The 13,192-nt window shown below is 36.4% G+C and overlaps 3 protein-coding genes across 4 annotated transcripts in view; 2 read left to right on the forward strand and 1 right to left on the reverse strand.

Annotated features, from left to right (window-relative positions):
* LOC105455927 overlaps positions 1-1,289 on the reverse strand; it is a 3,062-nt gene extending 1,773 nt beyond the window's left edge. For both annotated transcript variants that reach the window (XM_011699636.1, XM_011699637.1), the window contains exons 1-3: positions 826-1,289; positions 590-747; positions 145-493 (exon numbers count right to left, since the gene is read on the reverse strand). In XM_011699636.1, coding sequence (XP_011697938.1) covers positions 145-493; positions 590-747; positions 826-1,135 — 817 coding nt within the window. In that variant the 5' untranslated portion in view covers positions 1,136-1,289. The remainder of the gene's footprint in view (positions 1-144; positions 494-589; positions 748-825) is intronic.
* The window catches only part of LOC105455922 (Krueppel-like factor 6), a 329,696-nt gene that overhangs the window by 113,763 nt on the left and 202,741 nt on the right, over positions 1-13,192 (forward strand). The gene's annotated exons all lie outside the window — the stretch shown is intronic.
* Positions 1,467-4,671, forward strand: LOC105455926. The gene is made up of 6 exons (XM_011699635.1): positions 1,467-2,346; positions 2,563-2,805; positions 2,898-3,067; positions 3,211-3,415; positions 3,507-3,719; positions 3,804-4,671. The coding sequence occupies exons 1-6, from the start codon at positions 1,720-1,722 to the stop codon at positions 4,164-4,166; spliced, it is 1,821 nt and encodes a 606-aa protein (XP_011697937.1). The 5' UTR covers positions 1,467-1,719; the 3' UTR covers positions 4,167-4,671.

Consider the following 13,192-nt stretch of genomic DNA (forward strand, 5'->3'; position numbering starts at 1 on the left):
TATTAGCAAGGGACCAATAAAACATGCCAATCTTATGAGTACGTGATCCGAGTGGATTAGCTACTTCTAATTCATCGTAATATAAGATAATTGCAAGAGAATTAGGAGTTTTGCTGAAAATCTCATGCGATTTATAATACTGACCATCCAAGACAGATTTCATAACATTCCCATTGTTTTTTGGGTTATCGACACAATAACGAACCTGTTCATTAGCGAGTAATCTTTGTAAGCTAGAAAGCAGTGACAAATAATAACCATAAGATTTTTTCTCAATTAAATCGAGTTTAGGTTTGTACTTCCAAAGCAGTGTGCGACTCAGTTGTATGGCTTTTGGTGGAATCATATTTAGATTATCCATAAGAAACTTATTCATATTATAATTATTGTAACTTGTCCACGAGTTATTGAGAAGAGTTTGCTCAATAATTTCGAAACATTTTTCATTTGTAATAAATCCCGATTCAGGATCAGAATTTTGACGAAGTTTATTCTGAAAAAAGGGATAAAGTGTTTATAAACAATTTGTCTTTAATATAAAAATTAAAATTATAAAACTTAATATAAAAATTAAAATTATAAAACTTACCAGCAATAATAGAGAAAGTTGTTTAATAAAATGCTGCAATCCAGAAGCAACATTTTCAATAGCTGTTTGAGAGGTTTTACAATAATTCCTAACAAAGAGAAGGAATTTCATTATATGCCAATTGAGATCATGTGTCTCATTGATTTCACATGCCATCTCTGAATAAAAGATTAAAATTAGAACGCAATGGAAAAAATTATGTACGAGATAAATAGATAAAATTAAAATTTACTCACCTATGTTTGGTTGTAACATATTGTCATTTTCTGGTTGTAATATATTATTTTCCATTTCATAAACGTTTGGTTCATATTGAAACGGAACGTCTCTTAGCAAGTTATCGTGGCTGTTACGATGTTTTCTTAGAACGTGCTTTTTAAAAGAACACCACTTCATAAAAGTGGCTGTGCAACCTGCTACTACACATCTTACAGTGAAATGTGGATCAAATCTATGATTTCTCACATAATGACAGGTTAAACTTCTTGGAATCACAGTTGAGAAGAAACACATTGGACACTTTAGACGTCTCAATTCTGCCTCCATTCCAGAGCATGTAATGCACGTAAAGATTACTTAAAATACGTATTACAGTTAAATACGTGTGTGGAAGGCGATGATAAAACTATGATGATAAGTCACGTATGCCAAATTGCAAGCGAGAATTACGCAAAAATCGAGATATGTATGTACGTTGGTGCACTACGCATCCCTTCTATTTGATTGTGATTTTCATTTGTAATCTGGCATGAGCTGCGTTCAGAAACGTCGAATGCCCCCCCCCGTATATCATTTTATCCTTGTTCAATATTCGGTACACAAAACGATAAAGTGATACAGGGGGGCGCTCGGGTGATGTTTCCGAAAGCAGCCATGTAGTGTATGCGCACGGCACGAAACACGAAGGTGGCACCGGGCACGGCCGAGGGAAATTTCCCGCCTTCTGCCATCAAAGACGCATTGTATTTGTTACCGCTGCGCGTATAAGTAACGCTTATTAACAAAAAAGACTGTTTTACAGTATTTCGGTATATTAATTAAGAGACAACATTAGTTAGACAACAAGAGACAAAGTTGATTTAACCTCAATTACTTTGAATCGTGTATTATTGAGATATCGCTCGTTGTGTATGTGGTTAGACTATTTCAACATGGTTAAAAAAGAAGTTTATTTGCGATTCGGCAGTAGAAACAAATGTATTACATTTGTAAGTAGATCAGGAATTTCTGATTGGAATAATTTAAGAGAGGTTATGCGACAAACTGCTGAAAAAGACGACGATTTGAAGAGAAGGTTACTGAACTGCAGTGTTATTTTCCAAAAATATAAAGTTAAAAAAAGTACTGGAGAGAAAATATTAGTGGATGTCAATGAAGATGAAGAGCCTGAAGTCGAACATGATGCAGATTTGGCTGTTGTGTTTTGTCGTTTAGAAGATATCTCCCAAAGTCAAGCACCTGAGAATAAAACCGAATCACAAAATGTTGTCACTATGGAATCTCCTACTTCTTTATTCTTTGATTTATCGAGTGATGTGTTGAAATGCCATAAAATTTTAAACGAAATTGAAAATGATGTGAATATCAAAAATGCTAATGATGACATTGTTGGGACCTATGAAGTAGGCAGTCCTGAGAAAAATATAGCTGAGAAAAATGAAGAGAGTGTTAACTTACAAATGACAGGTACAATAACTATGAAGCCAACAGAAAGTTTATTAAAAAGGAAATTAGATACGAAAAGCAAACCAGAAAAGGTATGTTGCTTTTTTATATTTTATTTTTACATGAATATATTTTATATGAAATAGTATAAGTACTTATCTTATAAGTGTTATATTTATTGTTTGCTTTTGATTCATATAAGAAGCTTACTTTTTCTTTCAAAAATGTCATAATGCAATTAAGGTATTTTCGTCAAATGTATTTTGTTAGGTACGTAAATATATAATGTTTTACTTTTTCCTGTATAGACTGTCAAGAAACCAAAAGGGCTGCCTTTTCATGTTCCTAATATATTACCTCATTCTTTATGCGAATATGCAAAACATCCCAATGGAATTATAAGACATTCTTCGGAATTTATAAGACATTACGCTGGAATGTTAAGGACGCAGTTAAATAACCAGATCACCAAAGAGCATTATAAAGAAATGGCAAAAATAATCGCAGAAAGACATCCCATATTGGCTGATGAAGGAGAAGATGTGCCTTATGTACATTTTTAGAATTTTTATTACTTTTTTTCTATTGTTTCTGTTTCATCATTGACATGTAACTAGCTTTTATACATTTTTTTCAAACACAGAACAGCATTAGAAAAAGCTTAAGTGAATGCGTTAGAAATTTAAGAGCTCGGGAAAAAAGAAAAATTAAGCAATTTGTAAAAGAAGGTAACTCTTCCTCCAATGAAGAAGAAAGTAATTCTTCTGTACCAAATCTTAAAATGGCATCCATTCATCCTGTTGATACAGAAAGGTTAATAATCTTATATATATCTTGTATATGTAAACCCATATTCAAAACGCGCTTACAATTTTGTTAGCGCATTTTTAAAATGGGCCATTCTACTATCTTGAACATATGTATTTTTATTTCTCTATTTATTTTTTTTATTTCAGTTATTCACAGGAAACTGATAAAGAAAAGAAAAAGCAAGAAGTGATGATGGAAGAGTTAAAAACATTAACTGAAAATGTTGGTCTTACTTCTCACGTAAAGGCTTTATTGAAAGAGACATTCATAAAAAGAAAAGAAATTATTGATATGTCAGATACTATAAGTACAGTCTTATCTAATTTTCCTTTTCTTTTGAAGGCTGAAATGGTAAATTTTTTATTTTTTAATTTGGTTTATTAATTTGTTTCATTATCTATATTTGTGCAACAAGTGTATTTCATATGCTTGAATTTTTCAGATTCTCTTTGAATTCAGTCTCCGAGTAAATTTAAAGCTCAGTGATATATTTGACAAAATTGATGCGTTAATCGTGGAGCTAGGTTCTTTTCTTAAAATACCAGATGATACAATTTCAGAAAACAAAAAATTAACTATTTTACAAAAGATTTACTCTGAGTACAAGCCAAAGAGGACAGCAAAAAATGTTCAGCCGCTATTCACTGTAAAGGAGGTAATATTTAAATAATTTTGCTCATTATATAGTTTATTTTGCACATGAGATATCGAAACAAAAGATTCTTGTCTGTCTCTATAGGCTTCGTCGCCTCCTGGCGAGGAATTGATTACCAAAGAAACTGAAGGTCCACGACTAGTCATTTATGTAGAAAATAATGCTCCGGTTGCTGCTTTCGTTGTTGCGGATGGAAGAAGAATAAAAATTAATAAGCTATCTGTCATTGACTGTCTCATGGTATTACTAGGAACTTATCATGCATGGGCATCAGACTTTCCAGGACCGTATGTTTCTTCGTTGTCCATTTTTGATTATTTTGCTTTGGAAACGCCAAACAACTATTCTTGCAAAATATTTGACGATTTTAAACGAGATTTTAGAAGATGGCGTGCAATTATGTGTAATCAAAATGCTTGCCCAAATACACAGCCTACACACAATTAACTTGTAAATGTATGTGTGCAAGCTATGTATATTAGCATTTGATATTAACAGATATTGACAGATTCGATTTTTCTATTTACATTCTTTATCATTTTTATAAAAAATTTTGTTTATTTTATGAATAAATAGTTTAAGTCGACATAGCATTAATGTTTGAAAACATCTATGTTAGAAAACATGTTAGAAAACATCTATGTTAAAATTTAGTAGTCAACAATGTAAAATGCTATAACATATGATGTTATGTTGCATCTATCTTGTTGAGTGCGAAATTTTAACAAATATAATGTAACTAATTCTCTAGCTCTGTATCGGCTGTGGAATACTTTATTATTAGAGCACATGTATTGTTATAAAACAATATTTAAAATGTCATATTTAGTTTTAAAGTTATGTTAGCAATGCTCACATGTGCAATGTAACAAGTATTGTTTAATGTTAACAAAATTTTTATGTTTATTTCCTTTCTTTAATTATTTTATCAATCATATCTTGTAATTAAAATTCTGTGTTCTTACAAAATAAATTTGTATTTTTTAACTATTTAATGAATTGTTTATGCAATATTGCCAACCAATATTGCACGCAAAAAAAGTTTGTCAAATAATTTATTAAACTATATCGCGCAACTCATACTCATAACAAAAAGATTGCACAGATTTCAAGAAAATATAAATCTTGAAATTTTGCTATATATTGTTATGAATATGTCTAGTCGCACGATACAGTTTAGTAAATTATTTAATAAAAATTTTCTGCTGGTGCAAAAATTACCTCAACACATTTGAAAGTATGTCATTTTGACGCACTTGTACCATTAACACGCATTAAGCAACTATGTTTTATTTATATCAAAGTGTGTTCTTTTTAACACACATAAGTGTGTTAATTTAATATACCAATTTTCTGTGTTAAAAGTGGAGACATCCTTTAACATGCTGTAAAGCATGTTGTTTTAACACATTTTTGTTTGCAGTGTAGCATACGCTACAGACTGTACTAAATCTGCCGGATGTTCTTTCTACATCCCGTATCATGACAAACTAAGAAATATCGTAGTTGTTCCAAAATGTTGACTAAGAATAAAGAAATTATTTAATCTCGAAAATTAAATTAATTGTTTTGATTAATTAAGACTCGAAGATGCAAAAAATCTTATTTTCTAATTAATTTCAGCCAAACTATAATCTTTCTAAGAAAAATTAAAGAGTTTATTGTCGAGATGTGTGTTTGAAAGCTGAAAATTAAAAATTTGTTACAGAAAAATCGAGGCTAAGTATATGAATGAGAATGATTGATAAGCCGCTCGGTAGTTTGGGAACAGTCTATATACGAGCGGCATGTTAACCCGCGTAGTTGATTCATCTGGCTACCTACCAACCTACCGACCTAGCTTCCTCCTCACAGTCTGCGCCGGATATTCCGGAAGTGACGTCACCCTCATTGTAACATCCCGTATAGCGCGTGAGCGGAGCGAAGCGAGACGCTCTCTTTCGTGTCCCACGGACGGGCCGAGTGCATGTGCGGAAAATATAGGGAAGGGAGGACAAAGAGGGGGGGAGGAGGAGCGAGGATACGGCGCGTTGCACATACGTGCGTGGGTGTGTGAACGTCGGCGGAATGCGTCGTGTCCGTACGCGGCGTACCGTGTAAATACCTGGCTGGCATTGGCGGCGTCGTGTGCGCGCGGTTACGTAAGTGTAATGGGAAAGGTGGTTTTGCGCGGCCGCGTAAGAATCGCGAATTAGGCCTCGAGATCGCCCCGCGTTGCGTTGGCTCTGTCGACGCTATTACTCACCGCGCGCCACGGAATCGATCTCGCTCGCGCTGCATCTCGCATGCATCTCACAGCAACTCCGGCCGTGAGGAGTCTCTCGACGGGTTGCGAACATTCTGCGCGAATTTTTCAAGAAAACAAACTATCTAAAACAAGAAGTATTATTCTCGCGGAAAGATGCGAGGATTTTGGGAAATATTGAACGTAGGTATTTTCGGAGTTTATCGAAAGACTGTTGTTAGTTCCCTGAAGCGCGAGGCCAACGAAGAGCGAGCTTGCGCTCTTTGAAAACTTGCTAAACTTAATCGTTGACTAATTCAAACTAACTCCCACACAAAACAAATTAATAATAAAAAAATCTTGTTATATTTTTTGCAAGAGATGCTCTTGTACGATTATCGATTTTATGAATATGAAATCTATATTTTCTAAATAAAATAAAAAAGTTGAATCGGAGAAAAAAAATTTATTTCTCAAGTTTTATTTTAAAACTTTTCGTATTAATTGTTCACAAAGACTGTGATAACGACGATGACGCTTACAGCCCGATTAAAGACATTGCTGCATATTTATTAAGCTGAAGCATATACCTATTATAATGGAAGATTAGTGAAACAATTACAGCAAATTTTGCAAGAGTCGCGTTAAGAAACGCAAGTGTGATTCTTAGCAAACGCAGCTGGGAAGATTCCACGACGGGATTAATGAAATTGCAGCATGGGAAAACGGCGCGCCGTGTTAATCGACGGTATCGCTGCTCATCCCTATTTGTATGCGTCGATTAGAGAGATGCACGCGCGTAGGCGTACGTATCGCCATATGCTTCGCCGTTACGCGTCGCTCGATGTAAACACCTAACTGGCGCATCGAACGGCGCGTATATACGCTCGGGTTACGTAAAGCTTCGCATAAAAGCCAGTCTTCCACGTCGCGCGCTCGCGCTTTCCGAAGGCTCTTCCCATTCTGCGCCGGCCGTGCCGCCGACAGATGTTTGCGCGTGGCGCAGCACGCACGCAGAACAAAACCGCGGCGTTTACGTTTTCCCCGCCTGTGCGAGAGGAGAGGAGTATGTGTCATCTCGCGGGAATGCGCTTCCTTCGTCGATAGGACTAATTATACGCGTTGTCGTGTTAATCGCATATCGCTGCTGACGCGAGTCATTTCGAGGCGATAATTTAATATCGAGCGCCCCGCTTTATGTTGCAATAGGCGCGCGGAGTCTTTTTTTTCTGTTCTCGTTGCAGTTGCTCATTGTGCTCGTGAGGGAAAAGAGCAGTTGTCAATAATGTAGCCATGTGCGCAGCAAGATATGTTACTGGAAATTATCTCGATGAAAGACCTTATTTCCGTAATTATGGAATACATTTGAGAGCAAGAGCACTTCTATCTATAAAATGTACTTGCGTTCTATTTTTATATATATATATTTTTTATTGTATCATAATAACAATTATTTTTCTATATTTATTTTTTTATATACTTATCCCGCTTCACTTTATAGATGCATAAGAAAAATATAGAAATGTCTCTTACTGCAATTTCGCACGTCACTGAGAGTTATGTAGATATCTCGCACAGTTATTTTTTTTTAAACTGATGTTTATAAGCACGCGTGAGCTTAATAAATATTGATTTTCTAGGCAATTTACATTTGCATTTACTTTGCTTGAAAATAGTTTCAGTTTTAAGCACGCGCTCGAGGGATCCACCCGGTGTAAATTCCGCGCGCGTTATTCATGCTCGGAGCGTTTCTCGAAAGCGTGTATGTTTATGAGCGGAATAACGATCGAAGGTTTACTAACTTTCGAGACTCATTCAGATGAGATTGAGACTTGCGTTAATTCCACGCGAACGAGATGATTCATTGATAAGGCGCGGCGCGATGCTCTGCATAAAAGAAAATGGTGTAGATTATCCAGTATCTATGAGAGGACTTTGTATCCCGAGTCATTAATATTTCCCTCGTCGTTGATTTATGCCGCGTCGTGAACGTATTCGCCGGCAAACAGCTCCTATCACCCTGTAACTTTAGCAACCTGGATGTAAGAACTGAAAACAACGTCGGTAAATCACGATACATGCACGACGTTACGATTGCCTCTAAACACCGCAGAACAATAAAGCCAGCAGGGTAATTAAGTCACACGAATTCTTCTGCATTGTTTCCAAACAGTAGATCGATGAACAATGTCACGATGCGAGACGGAAAGTTACGCAATCTATTATCATCGTCTTTTATTATAAAATTTGCGGCAATCTTACTTTTCCATTAACTTGAGATTAAAGGCAAGAGATTTATCAACGACAGAGAGAGAAAGAAAGAGAAAAAGAAAGAAGATCGATAGCGATATATCAATATTTACTCGATTATTGCAGGAAAGTTTCTGCAGAGTGTACCTTACAAGGTGTATATCGAAAATACGTAAACTTAATAATACACTTTAATATATCAATTTATTAATCATGTTACAAATTTTATAACATATTATTATTTATTATAATATATATTTGACTAACAATAAGATTAAAACGAGAAAATTATTTTATTTGCGAAAGTAGACTTCTTTCAACGACTAATCTAATAGTTGGCTGAATTAAAGAACTCAATTGTGTAAAAAGAATATATGTAAAATATCTATGTTTAGAATATAAATTTAGAATAGATTATTAAATTTAGGGTTTTAATTCGCAAATTTTCTGTAATTGATGTCTAACAGGAACTCGCACGAATACGTTTGGGTCCGTAAAATGCAGATAATAGTTACGTACGTAAATGCACAGCTGATCTTGCGAAGAGAAATTATTTTCATGATGAATAGGAACCGCCTTTGGAGGAGAATGCTTTCATACTTTTCTAGGGTGCCGTCTTGAAGCAACTCGTCGAAAGAACTCGTATTGATTTCATTGCGGTAAACACGAACGCGTGTACGCGTACACGTGATTCGCCGTGCACGACACAAAAAAAGCATGCACAAGCGCACGCAAAGGTCGGTATTTACACGCACGCGAACCGAACTCTAGATACGAATCGGTGAATTAAGTGACGGAAAGAAAATGAACTTCTGGGGGATATTGAATTGATAATAATGATAATCTTCTCTTAATATTACATTCTCCACCATTGATTTAATTTTTTGAAAATTTCGATGTTCGTCACAATATATTGTTATTTTTATTTTATCTTTTACGTATTGATCGATACTGTATCACTTCTGATGTATCTCATTTTCGCAACTGACACTCATAAAATAATTTATCCATAAAGCGATTGCGGCTAACCAAAAACACTCTGTATAAAACTTATAAAATAATCAGAGAAATAGAAAAACAATTGGCGATAGCAGCGATATGGTCGGTGTAACAACTCGTTCACGTCAAATTTTCCGATTTTTATTATGAGACACGTTAAAAATGAGATGGAAGAGAATTTCTGTTTTTAGAATGGATAAACGGCGTTAAAATTTCAATTTTACATATTGATTACCGCGACGACATTCTGATCAACACAGTTATATAGCATGCAAATCACATTATAGAAGAATTAATTATTTCTGATTGGCATAATATTTGCAGTTGATTGCTATTCTAAACTTTAACATGATCAGTTATGATCTGTTTACTCTTTGTCTTTCTCTATATGTCGCTTTTTAAATAGAGAAGCAGTTCCTCGAAAATTCGAAGAGCAGGTAATTTAAAAATTTATTAGGAAGTTTTTAATCTTTCTAAAACGGAAGTTGCGTGACAATCGTTATTATGGATTTTGTGTTATGTTATAAAACTTTCCTGAAACGACCAATCATTCACTCTCGCCGATGCTCGATATGTCGTCCAGAAATACATAAAACTCGGATATACTGCAGCTAAGCCGGGGTCTTGTTTCGCTCTCCCTTGTAATTTTCTTGGATCATTGGTATTCCTCGACAAACCCTAACGGCCGAACGGTCCGGTGCAAACGATCGACATTTTGCCTGTGTTACGGCGGAGGGATACGAAACGATTTCTAAGAAAGATCGTTACTGCGCCACCGAAGGTCTCGAAAAGTTCCTTCGTTTAAGGGTGGAGTCCGTATCGAGTTACCTCGATTACTTTCGGGCAACATCTGCATGAAATATATCGGCTGCGGCGAGGAGCACTTTGCGCGAAAGTGGGAGCAGTCGTAAAATACAGCGCGCACGGTAAACGAGACCGATACGTCTCTTAAAATTGCGGAATCGGCGAGGGACATTTTACAAATGGCTCCGAAGCCACGCAGTAGTATGTTACGGCGCGCCACCTTTTATAGGACGAAGACCGTCGTCGATCGTCGGCTAAATATTTGTATAAGCTTTGCTGCCAATCAACGCTTTTACGTTGCCCTAACGTGGGCTGCAGCCCACACAGAGTTTCGGTTATTGATCGATATAATCCATGTCGAGATATTTCTTCTTTGCGCTATAACGATTTTAATATACCTAAATAGCTAGCTTTACTGAGAACAATTTTTTAAAAAAGAACAGATAAAAAATTGTCGTTGTCGAGCATTAAATAAGGCTCAATGTTCCGGTTTCTCCGTTCAATAACCGAACGACTGTTTGGAGCAGTATGCCAAAATAAGCTATAGCAAGTCAAGAGTAGAGGCCAATTTGGAATAGTTTGACCTACTCTAATAAAGCGCTCTAACGTACTTCGGCAGCCTTAATCTCGTTTACTTCGGCTGCCGTCGGGGGTGTCACTGTTACTTTGGCGCACAGTGTCGTAATTTGGCGGACTTTAGCGCATTCCATCACACTCCGGCATACTTGGCTTAAAAGCATATTCTGGCGTAATACGTAATGGCCGTGGCAGTGGCAATAAACTGACATACTTCGCTTTACTTTTCCGTATTAACTTCAAATTTAGTTACTTTACATTTCGCATCCGTATACACGTATGTATACGATAAGAATTTATAATAATAAAAATATATTAGCATTTTTTTAAGTATATTGTACATTACACACATACCTACGCACTTGTAACACCTATTAGATTTGCATCTGATTTTTCTTACTAAAAATCCCCTTTTGTCGGCTGTATTTCCTCTTAAACGTTTCGCCATTGTTATTGTAATGCAACGTTTTTCTACCTTCCTCTTGCAACACGCTTGCAATTAGCCGACCCTTTTTGGTCCCTCGTTATGTTTCTGCACATGTGCAATTTTGCGTTTCCAGAAAAATGATTTTTCCGGGGAAGCGCTTCAATGAGGGTGGTCCACGTACGCGGATACTGGTGAGACACGCGCACACTACATGTATAAATAACACCAGGGTACTTTTATGAGCCGCGTAAATCACTTTGTAGGCCAATTATAGGATTAATATTTATAGCTTGCACACACTATGCGTTCATCATCCCGCTCGTGTCTATCTAGAAATTACATTCTGAGCAAATTTTTTAATCGTATATAATTATCTTTCCGTACTTTTGCAGTGTGTCGAAGCCTTTAAAAATCACGGCTATTTAAGATATATTTATCATCGTATTTTTAAGATTAGACATTTGAACGTATTAATTACTCATCGTTCATCAAATTTAGAAAAATTCTCGTTGAAAGATAAATTTAATAACTTATTAATAAAGTTATTGATAAAAGCAGATTAGAGTATGTTATTTTGCTTTATCACTGGTGCCCTAGATTACGCGATGTGATAAAATATCAAGCGCGCCAACAATACTCTTTGATTGAATTAATCGCCATTTATTAGAAGGTTCTTTTGTCGGCCAACGTTCATACGTTCACGTCCGTGAGTATCATAAGAAGCGCGTCAAGAACGACGTCTGTCATTGGATTTTACGAGGATTGTATTTTTAAAAGACGTTAGCGAAGGAAACTGAATATCAAGTGGTAAAACACAGGGGAGAATCGCGGAGAGAGTGAGTGGAAAGCTTTATTAGGTCCTGAGAATTCCATTATCTAGAAAAGCTTTCTAGAAATTACGATTGCCCGTTCCCTCCCCGTTTCTTTTCTCTTTCCGGCGCAAACAACCGCGAGTTCGTCGGTAGACGGCCGGGAGGAGAGGGGCCCGTCCACCCTCGCTGACCTACGCTAACGTGAAACGACACGTTCCATCGTGGTCGCGCAATCGTTTTAGATCATTAGAATGCGCCGGATAATTGGGGCGACCGAGCGGAAGTTAACCCAAGGGTTCCCACTCTCGTAGTCCGTCTCGTTGGAGATTTACTAAGGAATTCGGGTCATTTAACTAAACCGGTCGTTAGAGATCGTAATACCTTATAAATCGCTCCAGTCCGACACTATAGGCTGCAGCTCGCCTGTTTTGTCGCGCTCTCATTACTCCCGCGATATTACTACAAATTAGTTTCCCGCGCGATCGACGCAGCGAAAGATAAACTCGCAGTTGCGTTTAATGCATACGCGCTCTCTGTTCACCTGCGAGATATTCATACAGTAAGGTCTCGACTATATAATTATAAGCTGATTTTCTTGTCGGGATAGTTGTATTAGAGCATAACTTTTCATCGTCTATGAAACAAAATTATTTATAATTATGTATTACGCATATGAATATTTCATTGCTACCCACTTGTTAAATGCACAATATTACGAGCTATTTTTAAATATTGTAAAATTCAGAGAATCCTGTCTTTCTAAAATACAATCATAGCTTATATTTAATTAAATTAACTGCATATTAATTAATTAATTTAATTTAGTATTTAATTAATTATTAGATTTTATAATTATTTTTATTAAATTATTGATTAAATTAATCGCAAAATAATTACAAATATAATCTATACACAATCTTTTTATTAATATTTCACTAATTGTAATATTTTTTGTTCCAGGTAAGTCAAGACATTGTACATACAAGAGATATGTGCTCCTGTTTCATGCTGATAAGATTGTCCGGACATTCCGATGTTGTTAAGCTGAATTCCCATATTCTCGTTTTCATCTCGCACCATCGCCGATAGCAACGGGCTGCACGCTAAGGTAGGCGAGGCAAATTTCCCGTCCAATTTCGCATCCGCACAGCTGCCGGTGAAGTCTTAAATCAATTGCGGGTCAGGAAGGGGTTGCGGGAGGGTGGCTGGCGGTGGGTCCACGTTGAAGCGGCGAGCTTGGCACGACATGGGCGAGGGAGGGGGGGAAGGGAGGGAGTAAGAGGAAAGAAGGGTTGGGGTTTAAGGTTGCACTCAACTCCATAATTAGTTGGGAACCCGAAGCCCGACATAGCTCTCGGATTTAATATCTTAACGCCCTCCT

The sequence above is a fragment of the Wasmannia auropunctata genome, unplaced genomic scaffold, assembly GCF_000956235.1.
Source record: "Wasmannia auropunctata unplaced genomic scaffold, wasmannia.A_1.0 LD335828.1, whole genome shotgun sequence".
In the NCBI taxonomy this organism is placed as follows: domain Eukaryota; kingdom Metazoa; phylum Arthropoda; class Insecta; order Hymenoptera; family Formicidae; genus Wasmannia; species Wasmannia auropunctata.

What these genes read in the sequence shown, in the direction of transcription:
- LOC105455926 (XM_011699635.1), top strand. Translation starts at nt 1,720, where the DNA reads ATGTGGTTAGACTATTTCAACATGGTTAAAAAAGAAGTTTATTTGCGA. An exon ending in CGAAAAGCAAACCAGAAAAG is followed by an intron (nt 2,347 to 2,562) that starts GTATGTTGCTTT and finishes TTTCCTGTATAG; the next exon opens with ACTGTCAAGAAACCAAAAGG. An exon ending in CGCTATTCACTGTAAAGGAG is followed by an intron (nt 3,720 to 3,803) that starts GTAATATTTAAA and finishes CTGTCTCTATAG; the next exon opens with GCTTCGTCGCCTCCTGGCGA.